This window comes from Oratosquilla oratoria, chromosome 18, assembly GCF_046742065.1.
Source record: "Oratosquilla oratoria isolate Oo_2021 chromosome 18, ASM4674206v1, whole genome shotgun sequence".
Taxonomy (NCBI): Eukaryota; Metazoa; Arthropoda; class Malacostraca; order Stomatopoda; family Squillidae; genus Oratosquilla; species Oratosquilla oratoria.
In genome coordinates this window covers 56,064,964-56,089,963 of record NC_134794.1, presented here as the reverse complement: position 1 = coordinate 56,089,963, position 25,000 = coordinate 56,064,964, and the positions used below count along the sequence as shown (strand labels likewise).

Here is a 25,000-nt window from a genome sequence, read left to right as displayed (position 1 = left end):
GAGTCGACAAGCCTTTTATATTTCATTTGACTTATATCTGATCAAACCTAGTATTGACGTTCATTTATCCTACTTTCTACTACTATCTGCTCAAATTCGAGGTTCTGTGTGTGTGCTGAATCAGGGGGGTGGAGACTTGGTACCTCTTATACATTGAAGAACTGATCTAAAGAGTAAGAATGATATTCTATTCCACGTTACAATAATGCTCTTCGTCTGTTGTTCCTTTACTGCCTTTGCCCGTGAATCCATCCCATCTTATTAAGTTGCAAATGTTACTGGAGTGACTGAACCCTGGTCTACATTCTGTACACGCCTCTCGTACATACTGATCTTTTCGCTGTCAGTTCTGGCGCGGGACACCTTATTAACTGTTACGTCAATGTAATAGGAGCCGTTGGGTCAAATATTCGTCTGATGTGCTGGAGATGCGACACCTGAAATTCTCCCCTCCTACGGTGAGTAGTGTTGGTTCGGTGGTCACATCCCTGCAAATATCACGGAGTATTTGGGCCGTGAGATCCCTTACCTCGTCATATCTCATGCAAATAAATCCACCCTGCTTGCCTATCATCGCATAATTTGGATCGAACCGTATACCTCAGGGTCATCTGTTAAATAGCCTTTCCAATGGCCATCCATACCTCAGGGTAATGGCATTTGTGAATTATTTTTTGTTTAGATAGAATCCCTGATTGGTAGTGCTCTCAGCCACTTGGACGTCCTTTCTTCCTGTGCCATGGCTATATTTCTTTTCCACGGCTGATCCAACAAGGTCCAAAGCTCCACTTTCTGCCTTGTCCCCCTGCCCTTTGATATAATTCTAATTTTTCTGACTTCACTTACGTTGGTTTCACTCTATTGATCTTGTGACACGATGTTATTTGTCAGATATGACGTCAGTCTCAGAAAGTTTTGATGTTCTATGTTGCCAAGGTTGTTAAGCGAGTTAGAAATGCCCAATCTTCCCATTCTTAGAAGTTCAAGCAGTTTTCTTTCTGGTTGTTTTGGATCCGTCCGTTGGTGACGGCCGGAATTAGCTCGTTTCTGATGATATCTTCAAGAAGACTCAATAATTCGGTGATGTTCGGTACCGTTATTAAGATATAGTTCCACTTGTGTTTGACACCATATATGAATGCGACATATGCCGTCTATGGTTCATTCTTTGCCATCCTTCTCCTCCTCCTCCTGTTCCTCTCCCTCACTCTTCTCTCCCTTTCACCCCTCTTCCTCCTCCCATTTCTCTCCCTCTCCTCCCATATTCTCCTCTTCCAATTTCTTACCTCTACGCTTCTTTTTCCTATTTCTGATTTTCATTTCCTACCGTACCTACTCTCCATTACCTACACTCCCTTTTTCCAATCTCACCGTTCTTCTCGTCCTTTCTCCTTACTTTTTAATCCTAATTTCCCTCACTCTCCATACCCTACTTCTTTCCATAACATAAGCTCCCCAATTTTATATATTGCCCTCCTTTCCTTTTCCTCCTCCTCCACTCTCTTGTCCTGTCCTCCTCTTCCGTAGCTTCTAACCGCCGTCCTTTCGCCCTCCCTTTGCCCTCACTTAAATATTTCACTCTCTCTCCTCTCCTACAACCTCCTCTTTCTCAGACCCCCCACTTCTTTTCTTTTTTTTTTCTGTTCTTCCACATTTTCCATTTTTCCGATATCTACTGTATCTTCTTCCGACCGCAAAAGACTATCTGCATTTATTGTCAGTATCTAGTTTTTACGCGATCAATAGATCGTTTTGTTTATGTATTTATTCATGTTCGTCAATATGTATGAATTCACAGAGAAAAATATTATTCGTAAATTAAATTAAATAAGTTTTCATCAAAGAGACAAACACACACTCACACACACACGCGCGCGCGCGCGCGCGCACACCAAGAACTTTTCCCCCTCATAAGGGAGGTAGCCAAATCAGAGGCATGTACCTACTCCCACACCTCCACCACCCTTTCCCCTCCCTCTCATCTTAGCTCCTCATGGATGACGGGTCATACCTGTATCACACCCACTGCCCTGGATCAAAAGCAATGCAGCAAGACACAGCACATCCACAGCAAGGCCGCTTCACTTAATCGGCGACCCCCTTTCTCCATACCCTCATGCATAAAAAGAGAAGACGGGGAGAAATCCCATCGGACTGCGTCAAAATATCATTCACACATAAGCTCCCCCCATCCCCTTCTCCTGCCCCTCTCTTTCTTGCATAACAGTATATTCTATACACAGCCATTCTCCACTTATTCCTATCTCCTGCCTTCTCCCTTCCTTGCTCAACAGACATTCCCCTCTTGCTCAGCTCGCTCTTCACCCCATCCATCCATTTCATCCTCGGTTGTCCCCTCAAGTTCGTTCCCTCCACCTGTGCCTTCCACACTTCTTTTACTAATCTTTCTTCACTCATTCTTTCCGTTCTTCAGACTTCGCTCAGTCCCACGATGTCCCACTTGATGCTGTTGTATAGTTCTTCCATTAAATTCTCCAGCCTGCGGTCTTCTTAGAGTGTAACCACCACTAAACATCACCAACCATTCACGTGATCCACACACATGCGAGATGGTACTCGTCTTTAGCAAGACCCCTAATCTTGCAGACCTCACAAATTCTTCAATCAAAAAACAGCTTGACTCAATAATGCAAAGTAAGACAAACATAACGCCCCCGCAGTGTCCACAACACGGAAATGCCTAATGTCACCAGACAGATCTAATTACCTCTTTCTCATACCTAACTAAATTACATTACCGTAACTTCAATATACACGCCATATCTAGCCACGTCCACCATTCATATAACTTAACCCCATACAATGGAACTAAAACCTGTTTTGTAACTAACACATCTCCCATACGGCAACCCACAACAACACGCCTCTCGTTCTTATAACGACAGTTGTGCCCGTCATAGAGGAGGACTGTCCAGGTCAATGACCTGACAGAAGGCCTGCCTAGGTCAGTGACCTAGCAGAGGAGACTGGGGAAACTCTCCCCTTGTCTAGAATGGAGCGTAGGTGGAAAACCTGACATCCCAACCTGTAATCGCCAGATCATATTCTTAACAAAACGAAGAAATCACCATCAAGGTATTTCTTGCCCGCATTAAGTCCCCCTTTCATGTAGCAGCCCTGTTACAGAGAGCGTTTTTGCGATCTTAATTTTCCTCATGCTATTTAATGTCCAAGACTTAGATCTGCTTGGACAGTGCTTACTCACATTCGATGGCACACTGCGGTTGGGCCTTTAGGAGACGATGATCCAACAGGGACGCCCGGTTTTCTTTTGGTTGTGCAATTCATTTTTGCTATAAAGAAATTTTGGCAGTAATCTCACCTCCCTGCCAACTGGTTTCTGGTGAGATATTTCTCAAGTGTCACCTTATTCATTATATTCGGTGGAGCCCTATATATCTATAAGGTGCCCAATGGTCCACGCCGTCGTTGTGACGGTGCCCCATATATCTATGAGGAATTTCCCTGTTCACCATCAGGGGCGTGCCAGTTAGCAGTGGGTCCTGCGACTGTGTGTGCGAGCTGCTCTTTGTCTCATCTCTCTTACAAAACCTGTTCGATATGGGTGACCCTGCAGAGATTTCCTTTCTGTCGACATAGCTTTCGTAGTCATTAAGCTTCTCAAGCCTAGCCACCACACCCGGATAGGATATATATATATATATATAATATATATATATATATATATATATATATGTACATATATTTATATATATGCATATATTATATATATGCATATATTATATATATGCATATTACATATATATATATATATACATATATTATATATATATACATATATTATATATATATACATATATCATATATATATACACATATATTATATATATATATAATATATATATATATATACATTATATATATATATTATATATATATATATATATATATAGACAGACGAGATTGAATGATATTACTGTTTCTACATTGTTTAACTTTTCGTTGAGAATATCTATTTCTATTTCTAGCTTGCATTGTTGGACTGGTTGCTGCTACGTTTCGGTCTTCTCTGGAGACCATCTCTAGGCTGAATGTGTTGAGTGTGTGTGCTTAACCTTTATATAATGGTTTGTTTCTGTTTGCTTGGTTGGTGCGGAAAGCGGTCGTCCTGATTAGCTACTCCATAGCCACCAGGAATCATTAGGGGGTGGTCACATGCGTTTTTGGGTTGGGTATATCTCCAGGTATGAGCTGCGTATGTTCATGTCTACTATTGAAGAAGGTGTGATGGATCTCCACTAAGTACCACTGAGGGACGTGCAGCCTTTGTACCTCAGCACGGGGGGTTAATACTGCTTGGTAAAGATGTAGGTGTGGTAAGAGGTGCATGTGAAGTGTTTTTTTGATTGCTTTAACTTTGCTATATACATTGTTTCAAGGAAAGCTAGTCGTCTATTTTTGTTATTCCTTCTTCTAGGTTCTGGCGGGTAAAGGAAGTTTTATGTTTTAGAGGTATAATGGCTTTTAATGGTCCCGTGTTGTAGGTGGCAGGTTAATCGTTTCGGAAGTTTTGGTCTCGTCATCCCGATGTATGGTTGAGAACTACAGTTCTGAAGAGTACAATTGTGTTGCAAAGACGATGATAGTTTGGGAGGGCGATTTCTCAATAAAAGTTGTGACGTCTTTCGGTTCTTGTAATATGTGATTAGTGATATTTTGCCGTCTGGGTTAGTGGATTTGACGTGTTTTGTGATGATATTTTTAAGGATTTTTTCATGGTCTTGCATTCTGACGACATAAAAAAATTTGTAGTATGTGGTGATGTTTTCTTGTTTTTGTGGGGTGGGTTTGTTGGGGTACTAGATGTTGATTGCACGCTGTGTTGTTTCGTTGATTAAACTTTTGCTGTAAGGACTGAGGGTAGTCGTTCCAGTTTCCTGTGTTTGTCTTTCTAAGTGCACCAGGGTGATATGGGTCGGCACATGTGATAGCGGTGATAGATAGCGGAGCTTAGATAGCGTTGGGGACATTCATATTTGCCGTTGAGACGGGTCTAGGTTTTACGTATACGCGCACACACACACACACGCGCGCGCGCGCGCGACTCGGTGGCGCGGTTGGTAGAGGCTCAGACTCTCAGCACGGTGGTACCAGGGGTACTGGGTTCGAATCCTGCCCAGGGCTGAATTTATTTCAGTATCGCTGCGCTTCGAGTCGTTACTCCAACTCTCGTGGGCGGGTAGTTGGGTGTGTGTGTGCGTGTAAGGTCATAGCATTACCCATAGATCGGTTGTACAAGCTCTGAGCTCTCTTCCGAGAGGGAAATAGCTGTCGAAAACGAGTCCAACACGTGATCCAAAGACCAAGGTGAACACACACACACACACACACACACACACACACACACACACACACAAACACACACACACACACAAAACATACACTACTATCATAGCTACCCACCACGTATAATATAACTAGGTGAAACACACACACACACACATACACGCACATACTCGCGCGTGGCTCGATGGCGAAGCGGTACTGTTTGCAACCGCTAATCCAGCGGTCAGAGTTCCATCCCCCCACTCCAGCTGAAATAATTTCAGCATTGTTACACTGAAGCCGGCACCCCAATTTTTGTGGTCACTGAGATGTGTGTGTGTGGGGGGGGGGGGTGTTGACGCGCGGTGTCACTTTGTTCCCTCTTGTCCCGCCACTAATAGTTGTGGTGGAGTTGACAACTGTTTGTAACTAGGGGAAGGACGGATTCCCTTGTTTGCAAGAATGAACGCGATGCGTTCGTGAGGTATTTCTCGTCAACTCAGAGGTGCCGCATAGAATGAATTACCTCCAACTCGAGCAACCCGCTGTTTGCCGGGCCGCTTAGGTGCCCCTGCCAATCATCTCCCAGAGCAGCAACCACGTGACCCAGCCCGGGTAGCGTGGGGCGGATCCAACATGGCTTGGGCACACTGCTTGGCGGGTTGGCTTCTTGGTGGGTTGACACCGCGTGACTCACGATGCCAGCCGAGGCCGTTTGGGTAGAATGGATGGCGGGGCAAAAGGGAAGAAGGCGACACCATGCGCCAACTCACAACCCCTCCCCTCGTGAACAAACAACCAAAACTCTAAAAAATAAATAAATAAATGAAACAAATAAATAAATAGACAAATAAGAATGATTAAATAAGTAAATAAAAATAAATGAATAAAATAAGTAAATAAATTAATAAAGATTAATAAATAAATAGATAAATAGATATAAAATAAAGGTCTTGCTGAAACACTCGTCCCTGAAAGGATTACTTGAATATCCTGGCCATCAACTTTGAATGTTAAAAGACGGAATGTTAAACTCACCCTGTGGGCCGAGAGGAAATAGAAACCCAATATTAACCTAGCGGTAAGGACCTCTTCATGGATGACAATGAATGTGTGTGTAAACTGCAAACCCGCTCGACCAAAATTCACAGTAAACCATGGCCGAGAGGAAATAGAAACCCAATATTAACCTAGCGGTAAGGACCTCTTCATGGATGACAATGAATGTGTGTGTAAACTGCAAACCCGCTCGACCAAAATTCACAGTAAATTTGCCAAGGTTAGGCATTTCTGAACCATCCGCCACTAGTGGTGCCCACTTGTAAACCTTCCGCGTCAACGGGAAGGACACTCTTATGAACTAGAGATACCGCTGTCCCCGTATCGAGGAGAGAACAAACTGACTGGGTGATGTTTGACCTAAACAACTTAAGTGCCACCATGGCCAACCTAACCTCAGCACTATGAGCGCTGGAAAAACATACGTGGACAATTTCAATGTGCTTTCTAGGCTCGGTAGTTACCTTGAAGCGAGAAGTTTTTTGACTTGCTATCACTGTTAGAAAAGCTAGACAGGCCCTCCGTTTCTCGAATGACCAGGGCAGCCGCAGGCATGGCAAGGCGTGCTTGTCTGACAGCGTAGGCGAAAATAGCATGCCTCGGTAGAGTGGCTCAGTTTCCTACAACGGGTGCAGTAAGGACGCCACCTGTTTTGGATACCACGACCCCGGTTCCGTTTCCACGTGTTTCTGTGTCCCCCGGCCTTGTGAGGAGTGTCGGCCCTATGAGAAGTGTATATGTCCTCCTCTCGAAGTGTCGTCCCTGTCTCTCACGAATGGCGAGGAGAGGAAAAATATGTAAGCCTATTGAGCGTAGAGTTTGAATGGCTTGGTGGTGTAAGGGGTGATTGTAAGATGTGGGTCGTGGCAGGGTATAGTGCCAAGGCCGAGTATACGTCGCCGGAATATTCGGTCTTCATGGGTAAGATATGTCGTTGCGCATAGTCTATGGCGGCGTGTAGAGCTGCCGGAATGGACAATTCCTTATTTCGAGTGAGCACCCTCGCGAATTGCTTGGGCATGGTTGCTTTTAATTTGTTGATGGTAACAAAATCGGTATGCTCTTCCATATCGGGCCGGTAAATCGCGTACGACGGACTCAGCCAGGCGCAGTACGTATGAGGTGAGTGTCTCAGAACTCTTCGTCTCGGCAGCATCCAAACGGCTACTGATACTATTAGCCAAGGCGAGTGAGTAAAATCATTTCTTTGAACGCCGCCTTAATAATTGTCCAAATTGTTGGGATTCTTACCCCGATAATACCACCATTCGTGCCCTCGTCAGGAGAACTCTGTCTCACTGCAATAACTAGAACAGTGACCATCAAGAAGTTGATAGGATATCCCAAACGCTTATTGAAATGGATAGCCATACCACACCGATGGCAGAGTAACCAGACACACCATCAACAAGTGGTATCTTTAAGAGAAAAACATCGCCCAGACTTGAATAGGCCTATGAAATTCAAGAAAGAACGATCAAAGATATTATCAAAAGAAACGTGAATCTAACAAAAATTATAAGATAATCCTTGTTATTCATTATAGAATTAAGAAAGCCAATAATCTCTCTCGAAAGAAACATCTTATGAGCCTCTATTAGTATGACGTTTTTCTTGTTAGAGGTTAGAAGTCCATAGCCGCACAACATCTGATAAAACATAGGATGATCAGGACAGAGGAAGGTCAATAAAGCCTAGAGACGGTTAGTGAGGACGGAAGGTGGGGATTAGAGAGGTAAGGTGGGGAATGAGAGTGGGAAGGTGGGGAATGAGAGAGGATTCTACGTAGTAAGATCTGTGGATGAGGCCCAATTACGGGTATCATCTTACTACCATAATCAGTATATATACATATATATTTATATTTACTGTCATCCATTCGCATTTTCTTATGTTAAGTTTTAGACCTTTTACCTGCAAGACTTAGTGCCAGTTATTCAGCACATTCTGCAGATCATTGATGCTGGATGGTATAAGAGCAACATCGACTGCATTAGCGAAAATGAGGCAATTTTCTCCCTTGCGTCCTCCTCAGTATTCTATCTGCCACGACCCACCTATGGACCAGGCTAGTCGTGACACGAAAATAATAATAATGATAATAATAATAAGGCCGAGCACAGATCGGACGAGCGACAGAGTTCAGGCAGGATAATTAAACTCTTCGTTAAAATCAAATATTATTTACAATAATAAATTAGATGCAAACAACACAAATGGACATAGAATAAGAAAGAATAGCAATATATGCTACATGAATTAAATGGATATATTATCAATTAATAGATAGAGTAGCTAGGTGTGCGTTTGTATACATAAGATCAAAATTTGCGAAATGAAGTCTTGATTATGGTGTACACAAGTCTTGATTCTGGTTGATAGAAGTCGCACCACCGATTTTTAAGTCTCGGGAACAAATGAATTGTTTGAGGAGAGGCTAATGCACGATAACTTCTGGTAGTCGAGAACACATAGGAGACTTGTTGATGTTTTGTAGTCGAGAAATAACAGAGATTGTACAGTCGCACTTAGTCTGGATATGTCCGAAACAATGCGGGAAAACGAAGGTTCTACACTTCGCGTGGAGATTGCCAAATTACGGGTTCGGTACTTGAGGTGCAAAGGATTTGTTTATTTGAGTTGTCGTAATCGACGAATGTCAACAATTTTCTACGTAGATTCAGATCGCCCGTGGGCGTCTGCTTCTTTTCTTGTCTTCTCTGTTCTCTCCTTTGGTTTTCTCTGTGATCCTCTTTCGGTAATCTGTGTGTGTGTGTCTTTTTTATGCTTCACCTTATATAGCCCGGGAATCGGTGCTTACATTTTCCGGGATACCGAAACGTATCTAAGTAGGTAGTTTAAACACCTTCAACCAATGGGAATGAATAATAAGTTTTCGCACCAAATTATGTAACGTTTCTGAGCTTGTCGTGATCTGACGGAACTTATTTCGAAGCGCGCCCCAACAGACGGGTATTGCGCATTGGTTTATATATCATGAAATAAAAATTATAAATTACATTAATGACCATACACAACACATCGTATTCACGCAAGACAGGAGACTTTATACACACAAGGTGCACAGCACAACCACATGATTCTATTCACGCTAAGGACATGAAACTATCCATGTATAAAATGAAAAGCAATGGAAAAATCACAGAACCCTGCGTCATTCGTGTTGTTACACTGTAAACTAATGTTCTCGATTTTGTGACGATTTTGCCATTCTCTCACACGAATTATAGAGGCCCTTTATGGCACAAATAGAATTGGACTTGTATCATAATATTGGTCTTGCAATATCTCACAGAATCTTTCTAGGCACCCTATGAAAAGCTTTCTCTAAGTCAAGAAGAATTATGTGTTGATCAAGATTTAACTCCTAGGCTTTCTCTAACAATATTCTTAGCGACAAAATGAGACCAGTCGTGCCTTTGTTGGGTACGAATCTATATTGAGATACATCTAGCTTTGTTTCTACTCCTTCCTTTGGTCTTCTCTCCAAATTTGTTTCGTACATCTTCCCAATATGTGGCGCAATGTACCTTTATAGTTCCTGCAGTCATCTTTATTACTGTTTTCATATTCCTGTTCTGAATGTCATTTTAAAGAGCTCATGTATTTTTTCAAGTAATATACTAAAAATAAATAAAATGCAGGACCCTCACGACCGTTGACATTGTTCATGCGTTATCGTTAATGTTCCGAGCAGTCTCCGAATGTTCTCCAATTTTTTGGTCCAACAAAGAACGAAGAAGAAGAAGTGAAAGACACCAAATGTTAACGCGCATTGCGCTCACGTCACAATGCTCATACCCTCACCCTTCGCGCGAAACCAAAGAACACAATCCGAGTCAGCTCTTTGCACTGAAGACCACCGGCGCTATACGCTGGGTTGTGATTCTCTTGCGGTGCTATTTCGGAAATAGAGCGTATACGTTGATGTGCCAAGCGCGCTCCGAATGCTCTCCTATTTTTTTGGCCCAACGAAGAACAAACAAGAAGAAGAAGGAGAAGGAGCAGAAGAAGGAGGAGAAGAAGGAGAAGGAGGAGGAGAAGGAGAAGGAGAAGAAGAAGGAGAAGGAGAAGGAGAAGAAAGAGAAGGAGAAGAAGAAGTAGAAGAAGAAGGAGAAGAAGAAGAAGAAGAAGAAAAAATAGGACATCGAATTTCAACACACTTAGCGCTCACGTGACAATGCTCACGAACACGCGCTTCGCGCTAATACCAAGGAACCCAGTCAGAAATACAGTGTGAGGGAAATTACCTACTCTTTTAATAGTTCGAAGAGGATGCTATTACATCCAAGTGCTTTTCTATTTTCGATACTTCTCATAGCTTGATTGACTTCTTCAGAAGTTATTTCTTGTATTCCATTATAGTTTACAGATAAGTACTGTTCTCTATGCTCTCCATTTGAGTAAACATCTTCATAAACATTCAATAATTCCGGAAAATACTTCATTCATCTCAAGTCTACCTACTTTGGACTAATAAGCAAATTTTCCTCCTTGTCAATAGTATTTTTTGTTACTTAGTAAATTTTGGCAGTTTCATTAAAAAAAATCTTCCTTCCATCATTGAAGTCAACCTTAAGTTATTCTCCAATATTAACCCAAAGTCCCCCTTTGGCTTTTTTTTTTTTTTTTTTAACTTATACTCTTCTAATGCTTTTTTCTTTCCAGAATTAATTTTATAGTTTGCATTATGTGTTCCAATTTTTACTCACCATCAGGCAAGAATTGGTTTACTAATAGGGTGGTCGACTAATGGAATAAACTTAGTAATCATGTAGTAAGCGCTGAAAATATCAGTTGCTTTAAGAAACGATTAGACAACTCTATAGATAGGGATGGCAGGTGGTGATGGATACGGAGCTGCCTAGTGTAGGCCTTATGGTCTCTTGCAGTCTCCTTCATTCTTATGTTCTTATGATCTTATGTGAGATGATTCGGTTTAGGAATGTCGATGACATCTTTTCAGCGTAGGGTGACAGGTGTGCTTGAGGTCACCAGATTCTATTCTTGAATATCTTTGAATATCTTCTTTTTTCGGCAACTACCCAGACAAAGTCAAAGTAAGTGTCACCTCCGTTCTTTTTCTGAGGCAATTACCAATCCTACGAGAGGAGAGAATACCCTGAACTTACTATCAACTAAAAATGAGAATCTAACGAGAAACGTAAAAGTGGGAGATAGTAGGCTCTGGCGATCATCAAGAAATAAATAATGCGAAAAACGTTCCTGACTTCAGAAGAGCCAATTTTGATGAGATGAGAAAGTATTTAGGACAATTCTTCACTTACGAGACCAACCCAGATGATTATGACAGGGTAAGGTACATGGTCAGCCCGGACGTCATTAGCGCAGTCAGAGGTCGGGTCACGGAGTTCCTTGGGTCAGGTCATTCACAAGCGTGAGGTAAGAGCACGGTCAGTGATCTGGATGCAATTGTTCACATGGTCGGTAAAATGGCAAATGGACTTCAATATCTCAAAGTGCAGAGGCAGTGCAATGTAGTACAGTTCGAATTTTTAAGATTCGTTCAGATAAGCTCCTAAGCAACATGCCGTAATGTCTACCATTTATTTTATTTTGTTTATTTATTATTATTCATTGTTTTTATTGTTCATTATTCATGATTAATTATTGTTATTTTTCTGTTTGTTTATTTTTTTACATTTTTATTTTATTCATTGTAGATTTGTAGTTGGAATCTACATTTAAGGTTTGGTGAGGCAAACGAGGTGAAAGTCCGTTCGTTTTAATGTCTCAGTCTCCTCTCTTTTACAAACGTGAAGCAACCTCCCAGGAAAAATCGGGGACTTGCCAAAATTCCATTTACAAGTGTTGACATATGCTGATAGGAAAAGGTTGGTAGAGTTGGACGGATATGTCTATTGTTTTGCCAGGTGTTTGGGCGTGGTCCGAAACGCCTGGCTTTGCTGGTCACTGTGAGATCCGGTGACAATGGAGCGTTCCTTAGGAGACAGATCCGAGCACAATGGAGGGTCCCTCGAGAGTTGTCTGAAGACGTTGGAGTTCTCTGTCACTCCATATGCGTGAGTGCGCGCGTGTACGCGCTAGACATCTAAAGGATTGACTCTTCCTTATCAATCATGTAAAAGATTGACTCTTCCTTTCAATCATCTTGCAACATCATTTACCTACTTTTTTCCGCATCCGACCTAGTTAAGGACCAAATGGTCTCCTGTTGGCATGCTCTTCCTTCGTAATCTTTTTGCAATCCTTATTCTATTTTATTTTATTTATTCATTTATTTATTTTTGGGGGGCACATAGACTGAGCGAAGAAGGATTAGCAGAGTGTGGACAGCAAAGATGAATGGAAAGAATCTGAAGAGGCGACCAAAAATGAGATGGACGGATGGGGTGAAAGGGGCTTTGAGCAAGAGGGGATTGCCTGTTGAGCAGGAAAGAGAGAAAGCAGGGAATAGGTGTGAGTGGGGAATGGTTGTGTATGGGTAATATTTTGTCGCAGCCGAAAAGGATTTCTCCTCGTTTTCTCTATTTTCCGCGTGAGAGGACGATGAGGGAGGGCCGCCGTTAAATGAAGCTGCCTTAGTGGGGATGTGCTATGCCTTGCTGTACTGCTTCTGGCCCGGGCGGTAGGCAGGAGGCGGGGATGACCCTTCTTTCACGAAGATCTAAAATGAGAAGGAAACAATGGGTGGTGGATGGGAATGGAATGGGTGGGAGTGGGTGCTTGCCTTCCCTTGAAGGAGGAAAGAGGACTTTGGTACATAGAATAATAGAATAGATAGCTTTCACAAGTAGTGAAGTTTATTCCGTGACGAAATATCTCGTGTAGCCAAGAAGGTTTATAATATCAATTTACAGTAATAATTTGTATGCTTCTACTCTAAAGAGAAAATAAATTTGTAAGAAGAAAAAAGAGAAGTGAAGGACGGGGAGAGAATAGAGAAACAGAAAGAGGGAAAAATAGCTTACTTGATTGGGCTCACAAGAGTGCGTGTGATTTTATCCTCTTACGTACCATAATTCTGTTTTTGAATGAGAGCAAAGGAGACGACAGAATACAATATACCTTTTCGTTTAGTTTTGTAGATTACGAGAAGACTTTTGACTCGGTAGAACAAACAGAAATACTAAACTCGCTATGCAACCAGGTTGCAAACGAACACATCGTAAGGGTTTTAGAGAAAGATATAGATCAAGAAAAGAGTACGGCAAGATGATACAATTTCACCCAAACTACTTACAGCTTCCTTGGAAGAGATTTTCAGAGGACTAAGTTTGGGAGAGAAAGGTTTGAATATTAATGGCGAATATTCTAATCTCCTAAGATGACGTTACTCTTATTTCAGGAAGAGCAGAAGTCTTGCAAGATATGCCGAGTGATCTGAACAAGGGAAGTTTCAAAGTAGGTATAAAAATGAACAAGAGCAAACTCAAAGTAATGCTCAACACGAAAGTTCAAAGTAAAGAGATTATATTCGATGGTGAGGCTCTTGTAGAAGCTGAAGAGTAAAATTATTTAGATCAGAAGGTGAAAGTGACTAAAGACATTGATATTGAAATAAAAAAAGCATATTACAATTGGTTGGGGTTGGAAAACGTCTGGTAGGTTAAAGAAGATCATGAGACCCTCTCTACAATTATGTTTGAAACACAAAATTTACAATAAATTTATAATGCCCATCATTATATACGGGTGTAACACCACGAAACTAATGAAGGCGATTGAAGCAAAATTAAGGAGTGTGTGTGTGTGTGTGTGTGTGTGTGTGTGTGTGTGTGTGTGTGTGTGTGTGTGTGTGTGTGTGTGTGTGTGATTCACCATGGACTTGGATCTCGTGTTGGACTCGTGATCGACAGTAATTTCCCTCCAGGAAGAGAGCTCAGAGCTCATATATAACCGATCTATGGGTAATGCTGTGACTTTACACGAACACACACATCCAACTCCCAGCCCAATAGATGTGGAGTAACGACTCGCAGCGCAGTGATACTGAAATTATTTCAGGCCTGGGCGTGTGTGTGTGTGTGTGTGTGTGTGTGTGTGTGTGTGTGTGTGTGTGTGTGTGTGTGTGTGTGTGTGTGTGTGTGTGTGTGTGTGTGTGAGAGAGAGAGAGAGAGAGAGAGAGAGAGAGAGAGAGATAGATAGAGAGTAGTTACAACGTTGAAAGACCGAAAGAGAGCAAGTTGGGTGAGAGAGGAGACAAGAGAGAAAGATATTGTGGAGGCAGCAAAAGAGCTGAATTGGTCAGGTAAGTTAGCGCGAACGACTGACGATCGATGGAGCAAGTGTGTTAATGACTGGATTCGCAATATGGGAAGTGCGCAACAAAGAGACCAGACAGAAAGTAGAGAACTGAGATAGAGAAGTTTGCAGGAGTAACATGACATTTGGTGCAGTCATGCGAGTCATGGAATGGTATGAAGGAGGCCTTTGTTCAGCAGTGGACTCAGGGTGGCTGATTAATTACCTTTTTATAAAGCACAATTCAACAACATGTCAAGGTCACAATGTATGTCCTGAATTTTCATATAAATCATCCTGGTTGTAATTAAAGGCTTGTGCACATTGTTATCAAATGTATGTCATCACCATGTGCAGGTCATATCATATATTTTCTCATATATATATTCTTTTCTTATATTGGATAGTACAAAATTGGCTTCACCCCAAAAATACTCACATGAACTCTACGGGAAAGTGCAGCATCATTCTAACCATGATAATGTTTACTTTTGTCTCGATTATACACACCCATGACAGTTAATAATCCTGAGAAGATTTATATAGAATAGAAATTATCCTTCGTCTCATATGTCTTTTCAATCGCCAGATATCGACACACGAGGATAAGCGGCAAGAAAATACGAAAACGAGTCGTGTACAAAAACGGCGAATGCAACGTCACGCAGACCAACGTGGCCAAACGCAGGAGGAGGTACCTGCAAGACATCTTCACCACACTCGTCGATATACAGGTGCAAATGTACCCCCCTTCAGGTTTCATTAGGTAGGAGGATGCCTCGGGAGCCTTATCTGTATGAGGAGCTGTGTAGACAGGAGTGCTTGCGAGGAAATTACAGTAATGTCTAGTGGGCGCTGAATTTACCTAATTTTTTAGTGCATGTGTGTTTGTTTGAATGTATGTGTTTGTGTGTGTGTGTGTGTGTGTGTGTGTGTGTGTGTGTGTGTGTGTGTGTGTGTGTGTTTATTTGTGTGTGTGTATTTGTCCGTGTATGTGTGTGTGTGTGTGTGTGTGTGTGTGTGTGTGTGTGTGTGTGTGTGTGTGTGTGTGTGTGTGTGTGTGTGTGTGTGTGTGTGTGTGTGTGTGTGTGTGTGTGTGTGTGTGTATTTGTGTGTGCGTGTATTTGTCCGTGTATGTGTGTGTGTGCGTGTGTGTGTGTGTCAGTATGTGTGTATGTGTGTGAACAAAGTGTTGAGACTTTTTTGTGAAACACATGTAAGGTTATTATGAAGAGAATGACAAGGTTAATAAATATCAATATGGCTCACTAACGGGGATTATATCCAACAGAACTGTTTGCCCATTACGAAAAAATTTCTAAAGCGATTGAATTTAATAAGACGGTGATCTACCTAGACTCTGCTAAAACGTATGAAAAGGTAGATCACGGAATTCTCTACCATTAGCTAAAGTAAATTAGCATCTCAGGGAAAACTGGGGCTTGGCTGGACAGTTACCTCACTGACACGAGCAAGTCGATGGGTACAGGTTGTGTGGTTGTTCATCGATCTTCCGTCATCAGTGGAGTGCCACAAGGTTCTACATTTGGTCCCTTTCTCTTCCTCATATACATTGTTGATATCAACGAAATTGTCAAGCATTCATATGCTGCTTCCTTTTCCCGATGACACCACTATACTGAGGGAAGTGTCCTCAGAACACGAAGCTCAGTTACTATAGAATGACCTATCGGCATTACATGACTGGTCTTAGAAAAATAACGTCATTTAATTGCAGTAAACTCAAACGTCTACACTACTGCGTAAACACGAGTGACAAAGACGCCCATGTATACTTTGCAAAAGATGAATCTGATATTTCCACCAAGGAAAATGTAAGGAACCTCCTTATTGTTACTCTTAGCCATGATGGCAACTTCAAACAACAATACACAAATAAAATTGTAAAGAAAACGCACTCGGTCTGGTTGGATCCTCCTCATTTTCAGGACACGTGACGCTGGTGGCCCGTGCTGACGCTCTACAAGGCACTTGTTTTGTCATTGCTAGAGTACTGCTGTCAGCTATGGAGACCATGTAGAGTGGGAGAAGAGCAGTCTATGGAAGCGGTCCAGGGGGCATGCACCAGTAAGCTATTTGCCGTACAACCTCTAAATTGCTGAGACAGATTGCAAGCCCCCCATCTCCTTTCATTGGAAAGTCCCAGAGAAAAATGTATCAACAAAATACTATCTAGCTGCGCAACGAATAACTTAAACATCATTATACAGCGCACCAGCGACTGGGACGACTCTGCCATGTAGAGAGGACACATCCCAGGGTAGCTACAAGAGCCAAGACGCTTATTAAAGAGAATTTTTTTGCGACCAAAAGAACTCTTCATTGCTCTCCCAAGATACTTGCGTGACCCACACACCCTAAGTCCAGAGAAATTCAAAATCTATCTGGATAGATTTTTCTGAAAAATACCGGATCAACCCATGCTGACACAAAATCACATTCGTGCCGGAATCAACGGTATCCTGGACCAACTGGCAGAACAATAGACAGACTGGAGAGGCGACGCATCAGCGTGACCACGGGCACAGCAATGTAGCCGAAACTACCGTCAACACATATGTGTGTGTGTGTGTGTGTGTGTGTGTGTGTGTGTGTGTGTGTGTGTGTGTGTGTGTGTGTGTGTGTGTGTGTCTGTGTGAGATTCACCATGGTCTTTGGATCACATGTTGGACTCGTGAACGACAGCTATTTCCCTCCCGGAAGAGAGCTCAGAGCTCGTATGACCGGTCTATGGGTAATGCTGTGACCTTACACGCACACACACACTATACTATACTCCACGAGAGTTGGAGTAACGACTCGAAGCGCGGCGATATTGAAATTATTTCAGCCCTGGGCAGGATTCGAACACGGACCGCCGTAGTGACAGGCGGAGACTCTACCAACCGCGCCACCGAGTCGTGTGTGTGTGTGTGTGTGTGTGTGTGTGTGTGTGTGTGTGTGTGTGTGTGTGTGTGTGTGTGTGTGTGTGTGTGTGTGTGTGTGTGTGTGTGTGTGTGTGTGTGTGTGTGTGTGTGTGTGTGTGTGTGTGTGTGTGTGTGTGTGTGTGTGTGTGTGTGTGTGTGTGTGTGTGTGTGTGTGTGTGTGTGTGTGTGTAAAATGAAAGATACTGGAAGTTTGTTTGCGAAAAGGAAGATTGAAGTATTGGCGTCAAGTAACACAAAGTTGAAAGCAAAAGGGGTGATTTTGAATTTGGGAGTGTGGTGGGGGGGGAGAGTGTCAGGAGCGATATGGTGCGAGCGTAGGGAGTGATTGTGGAGTGAGCCATGGATGGAGTAGCTCTCTTTCAAATTATCAGATAGAGAAGCGTTTGGTGGAGTGGAAGGGAGTCTCTTCAAGGTTTATGTGGGCGAAGGTGAAACTGGGATGGGGGATGTGGGCTTTTGTGAGTGCATATACTGTAGGGAAAAGTGAAAAGGAAAAGGAAGATATCTGGAGATATTTGAATTGGTGTTTAGAGAGATTTGGGAGAAATATGTTTGTAGTGGTGTTGGAAATTTTCAATGCTTAGTGGAGAGATGATGTTGCTTAGAAAGGAAGTATTAAAGAGAAGAGTCAAAGCATAAATATACAGGGAAAACGGTGGTGAATGGAAGTGTGGTTGAGAGGACATTATAGACAATGTAGTGTTATCCAAAAGAAGGATAGGAAGATTTCTGGACGTTCATGTTTTCAGGGGAGAGAGTGGAGAGTATTACACTTTTTTTTATAGGAAAGGAATTGAGTGAGAGAAAAATAGAGGGGAAGGAAAAAGGTGGGAAGAAAAGAGGCACTGAGAGTTGACAAATTGAATGATATGGAAAAGGAAAGACAATACCAGGAGATCATAGAGGTGTGGGAGTTGGTGAGGGATAGAAAGGAGGTAGAAGTATAAGAAAAGTGGGTGCTGATCAAGGAGGAAGAAACAAAGTGTGCAAAAAATGTTATGTGGAACGAGGTTGATGTGGGAGGAACAGAAGGAAAAGTAGTGGATGGTAGTATGAAGAGGAGAACCGATCATTTTTAGATCATTTGCAAAATAGAACTAGGAAAAATATTAGAGGAACAAGAGGAAGTGAGGAGAAGCAGGTGTAGAGGGGTATGAATTTAACAGAATTGTTTTAAAAGGAAGAAAATATGTTTTGGAAGGAAGGGAAGAGAATGAAGAGGGTTGAGTTAGGTAGAGAGGAGAACACAAATGTACAGATGGACAGATATTAATGGAAGTGAAGGCGATAAGGGGAAGATAGGTAGAGTATTTCAGAGATTTGTTGAATGTGAAGAAGGTTTGAGATTGATTTATTGTAGTAGTGGGAGGAATTAGGAAAATGACTGTGAGGGGAGAAGAAAATGACAGGGATATATGAAGAGATGAGGTACAGAAAGCATTGAAAATGATAAAAACTGGTAAGTCGCTTGGATTCGATGGGTGTCATGGAGAGTGTTTGACAAATACAGTAGAGGCTACTTAGGTTGTTTAATGTGTACCTATGGGAGGGTAGTGTGACGGGTGACTAGAGTAGTACTTTTATAGTTCTGTTTGACAAAGGAAGAGGGTACAAGTGTAGATGTAGTAGTTTTGGAGGGATCAGTTTCTTGAGCGTAGTTAAATACGCATATTAGAGGATGTTGATTGGAAGGATTAAGAGAGGATCCGAGGAAGTAATTGGTGAACGACAGTGTGGGTTTAGGAAAGATAGACGGCACATGGATCAAATATTTGTGGTAACAGATTTGCGTGAATTTTTTGGCAGAAGTTAAGGATTTAAAATTTTCTTTTATGGATTTAGAGAAGACCTATGACAGGGTAGATAGGAAAGTTTTGAGGGAGGTATTGTAGTTATATGGAATAGGAGGAAAACTGTTGAGGGCAGTCAAATGCTTTTAATAAGGATTAGTAGAGCTTATGTTGGGGTTGGGGATGATTTTTAGGTCTGCCCATCTGCTTATGTATGCTAAGTTACGATATCCATAGTGTCGTATAGACTCCTGGGTTGTATTCTTATTTCAACCTCTGGTGTACATTGACAATTTTTTCTTCTTATTATTAATGGTGTCGAGATAATTGCATACTATGTGCATTTGTTGTTTGGAAAGAATTTTTTTTGTAGATCACACTACCACAGGGATTTTTTTTTTTTTTCAAATAATGATTTGTTGATTTCGGATAAAACATGAAAAAGTGGGTTATGCTGGGGGGGAGGGGTGCTATGCAGCAACCATAAAGGTTAAGCCAGTTTTATTAATTAGGAGTTGATCTAGTAATTGGGGTGTAATGGGGTGTTACATAAGAGGGGGACTTAATACGGGCGAGAAATACCTTGATGGTGATTTCTTCGTTTAATTAAGAATATGATCCGGGAATTACAGGCTGGGATGTCAGGTGAGATAAGGTTTCCCACCTAGACAGACCTTCTGTCAGGTCCTCGACCTGGACAGACCTATGCCAGGTCTCGACCTGCAGTCCTCCTGCCAGGTACTTGACCTAGGCAGTCCCATGGTCAGGTCTTTGACCTGAACAGCCCTATACCGGGCCTGTGACTTCGGCAGTCCTCCTGTGTTACCATCACATTAACATATATGAACCTACCTTTGTATCCACGAATGTCCCCAACATCTATTCCATGGTACAAAGAAAGAAAAAAGAAACGAGAGAGAGAGAGAGAGAGAGAGAGAGAGAGAGAGAGAGAGAGAGAGAGAGAGAGAGAGAGAGAGAGAGAAGTAAAACACAAAATAAAAGAGGCAATCAGGAAATGGGGGGGAGTATGACAGAAAATTTTGAAAAGAATAAAAAAATGTTTTGGAAAGAAGTTAAGAGAGGAAGGGGAGGTGAGTCAGGCAGAGAGGAAAAGGTAAAAGGTATTTCAGATATATGGGATTGATGGAAAGTTGAGGCAGTCAAGTGTTTTTACTAGAGTAGTAGAGCCTGTATTAGAATTGATAATGGAGAGGACGAGTGGAATGAGGTGAAAGTGGGGCTACGTCAGGACTGTGTCATGTCGCCATGGCTGTCTAACGTGAACATAGATGGGGTGATATGGAAGGAAAATGCGAAGTTAATGGGCAGGCGATTAAAGATGGATGGAGATATTGGGGAGAATTGGGAGTTCACTCAGTTGTTGTTTGTTGATAACACCGCGCTTGTGTCAGGGTCAGAAGAGAGATTAAGGCAGTTAGTGACGGAGTTTTGGAAGGTATGCGATATGAGAAAGTTGAAAGTATATGTAGGTAAAATTAAGGTAATGAAATGTACAAGGTGAAAGAATGAGAGTTGGAAGGAAGTCTTAGAGTAGAGAGGCTAGAAGAAGCGGACAGTTTTAGATATTTGGGGTCGCGTGTGGCCAAAAAGGAGGAGTGGGGGTGGAGGTAAAATTTCGATTGAGACAAACAAGTAAATGTCTTGGGTGATTGAAGAATCCCATCAGGAATAGGCATCCGGGAATATATGTAAAGAGAAGATTATATGAAGTGGCGATTGTGCCGACGGCACTGTATGGGGGCGGAGACTTGGAATTTAAGAGAGGAGGAAAGGACAAGTTTGAATGTGTTTGAGATGAAGTGTCTGGGGAGTATGGTAGAAGTTACAAGGTTGGATAGAGTAAATAACTAGGAGGTGAGAAGGAGAGTGGGGATGTAGAGGGAGCTGGCAGATGGGGTTGATAAAATATTATTGGGATGGTTCGAACACATGGAAAGAATGGGTGAAAAAAGATGAGCAAAAGAGGTGTGGAAGTTAGGAGTGGATGGAGTTAACTTGAGAAGACGACCGAGGATGAGATGGATGGATGGATGGGGTGAAGGGAGCTTTGAGCAAGAGGGGCATGTCTGTTGGGTAAGCAAGGTAGAAGGTAGGGGTAGGGCTAAGTCGACAACAGCCGTGTGTGTATGATATTTTGACACAGCTGAAGGTATTTTGTTTCTCAACCTTCTCCTTTTTCTATGTCTGTCGAGTAAGGAAGGGAGAAAACAGGTGACAGGGGTGAGTGAAGAATGGTTGTGTATGGATGGTATTTTGACGCTGCCCGAAGTAATTCCTCCCCGTCTTCTCTAATTTCTGCAGTGGGTATTTTTTTTTCATGCTGCATTGCTTCTGACCCGGGCAACGGGCAGGAAGCCAGGATGACCCTTCATCCAAGAGGAGCTAAGATGAAAGGGAATCAAGAACAGTGGATAGAAGTGGAACGGGTGGGAGTGGGTTCGTGCCTTTGACTTGGCTACCTCCGTTATAAGGGAAAAAAAAACCTCGGTGTATAGGTAGATGGTATGTTAGAGGCATCGCACCACTTAAATTAACAGTCTTTTTCTCTGACACAGTGGCGATGGACGCTGCTGGTCTTTGCCATGTCTTTCATGCTCTCCTGGCTTGTCTTCGCCCTCATGTGGTGGATCATAGTCTTCGCGCACGGCGATCTCATCGAGGAACATCTGCCTGAGAGACAGAGCGATATCGGGTAAGCAAGAAAGGGGAACACAGTAACAAGATACTTGCTGGAACCCTTGGGACTAATATCTCTGGCAGAGGCCGTCGGCATTGTCATTGTTGTTTTCATGTACACGAACACAAGAGTATTGAGTCGATGTGATTAATGTCACAAGCAATGCTGCCAGCCTCGTTCCAGGCCAGTTAATGTAATATTTCCTAGAGTATTTTCCAGTGGTATCACATCTGATCCTCTATTATATAACATTGGATTTTACTTTTTGTGGCTCGCGTCGGATGAAAACATTCGATAGAAACTCGGGGGAAATAGAATCTCGATCAACCAAAACCCTAATTATCTTGCCTGCCGCGCTAGCCAGAACAAAACACTATAAAGAGAATACTTAATGGTCTCATTGGATCAAATTGAACTTTACATACCAATGAATTCCCTACCATGTAAAATTCCACCATCGTAATCCTTTCAATACCATGGTGACCAACATAGGTTTTGTTGCTGTAAACGTCAGATAATTTTCTTGTGCATCTGAATAGTCATTTCCTGTCTGAATATTCTTGATAATTGGATACCCGTTTAAAGAGGAGTCCGCCCCTGCAGGACTATTCGAGTGCAAGAAAAATCGTGTTTTGAGCGCCACATCCCCATTCCTCTGTGGTGCAGTCACCAAAACACACATCCCAGCATCCTTCCAGCGGATCCTACATGCCCTCTCCAGCATCTACTGTATCCTGGGGTTTCAAATAAACACGAGAAAAAATGAGTTTCCTGACAGCACTCAACTTCAAGTGGTGTCATGCTTTGATTATCTTAGAAGCGGCTAATAAGATAGATAACGACATATTGGAGAGGATCAACAAAGATTCAGAGCCGTTGGTCGTCTACGAGATAAAGTATATTTGGTCACATAGAGAAATTAAAGTATACGATGCTGTTTGTATATTCACCCTGCTGTATGGGGCAGTGGACTGGATTTATTAACAACGCCGTCTCAGACAGCTGGACCACTTTCATATAGCCAGTCTCTAGAAAATATCAGTCCCCCATATACAAATCCGAAGTAGCACAAACAGTAGTAGTATTATTATCATTATTATTATTATTATTATTATTATTATTATTATTATTATTATTATTATTGTTGTTGTTGTTGCTGTTGTTGTTGTTGCTGTTGTTGTTGTTGCTGTTGTTGTTGTTGCTGTTGTTGTTGTTGCTGCTGTTGTTGTTACTGCTGTTGTTGTTACTGCTGTTGTTGTTGTTGCTGTTGTTGCTGTTGCTGTTGTTGCTGTTGCTGTTGTTGCTGTTGTTGTTGTTGCTGTTATTGTTGTTGCTGTTATTGTTGTTGCTGTTATTGTTGTTGCTGTTATTGTTGTTGCTGTTATTATTGTTGCTGTTATTGTTGTTGCTGTTATTGTTGTTGCTGTTATTGTTGTTGCTGTTATTGTTGTTGCTGTTATTGTTGTTGCTGTTATTGTTGTTTCTATTATTGTTGTTGCTATTATTGTTGTTGCTATTATTGTTGTTGCTATTATTGTTGTTGCTATTATTGTTGTTGTTATTGTTGTTATTATTATTAGTGTTATTGTCATTGTTGTTGTCATTGTTGTCGTTGTTGCTATTATTGTTGTTATTGTTATTGTTATCATTATTGTTGTTATTGTTATCATTATTGTTATTATTGTTATTATTATTGTTATTATTATTGTTATTATTATCATTATTATTATTATTATTGTTATCGTCATTATTGTTATTATTGTTATCATTATCATTGTTATTATTGCTATTATTATTATCATTATTATTATTATTGTTATCAATGATAATAACAATAATAATTATTATTGTTATTATTGTTATTGATATTATTGTTATTACTATTATTGTTATTGTTATTATCATTGTTATCATTATTATTATTATTATTTTTATTATTATTTTTATTATTTTCATTATTATTTTTATTATTATTATCTTTATTACTGTTGTTGTTGCTGTTGATGCTGTTGTTGTTGATAGGAGGTAAAGGGAACACGGGATGAGGGAAATACTTTTATTCCTGACTAGTTTCGCCTGAGTAGCTTCTTCAGAGGAATAGAGTTTGATTTTTTTTATTATTATCAAAGGTTTATTGTATGGAATCTGTACAGGGATACATACATTAATATACAATGCGGGCAACAGCCCGCCAGTGGGGGAGTTGTCGTGCCCTAGTGGGTGGAAGGTGAGGGCGTGGGGAGGTCAGCGAGGAGGGGGGCGCCGCCCTGAGTACCCAAAGCTTCACGTCCATGGGCGCCGCCCTGAGTACCCAAAGCTTCACGTCCATGGGCGTGTGGCGGACAAGGAAGGCAGCTCTCGTTGCCCGACTGCTGAGGAGGCTGCCTTCTGCAGGGTGGGCGGGGGTCTTCGGCGCTGGTCGGAGGGCCTCCGTGGCCGGGCAAAACAGTAGGTAGTGCAGCAGCGGATGGCGGCTGTGCCTTCAGCAGTGATCGCACTGTTGCCCCTGGAAGCCGTCGTACAGCTCCTCTCTGGTGCAGTAGCCCAGCCTGACTCTGCAACAGTACGCCGTCCGCCCTGGGCTGTTGATGGAAGGCACTCAACGTCTGATAGTCGGTGGTGGCGGGGTACTAAGCAGCTTGTCTTTTTGTTCCTTCTAACTGCCGGTGAGTCTGGTGGGTGCGGTGGGCTGCGGCACGCCTGGCTCGCGACTTCACGTACGACAGACTAGGTGGCACGTGCCTGGTCACGTGGGGGGGCGCCAGCGGCTCTTCTTGCAGCAACGTTGGCGGACTCATAAGAGTTTGAAGTCAAGTTGGTCAATATATGGCATAACAGAGGAACGTGGCAATGTGTCAGGTTGGTCTCCCACTTGACGTCATCTGTCGGTGTGACGAGTTATCGCAGCGGGTGGACCAATTATCCGCATGTTGGTCGTCGCGTGGCTGAAA

At 42.2% G+C, this 25,000-nt stretch overlaps 1 protein-coding gene across 9 annotated transcripts in view; it reads left to right on the top strand.

Moving 5' to 3' along the window:
* LOC143035250 (ATP-sensitive inward rectifier potassium channel 12-like) overlaps positions 1-25,000 on the top strand; it is a 309,593-nt gene that overhangs the window by 261,614 nt on the left and 22,979 nt on the right. For all 9 annotated transcript variants that reach the window (XM_076202055.1, XM_076202054.1, XM_076202052.1 and 6 more), the window contains 2 exons: positions 15,203-15,347; positions 21,928-22,064. In XM_076202055.1, coding sequence (XP_076058170.1) covers positions 15,203-15,347; positions 21,928-22,064 — 282 coding nt within the window. The remainder of the gene's footprint in view (positions 1-15,202; positions 15,348-21,927; positions 22,065-25,000) is intronic.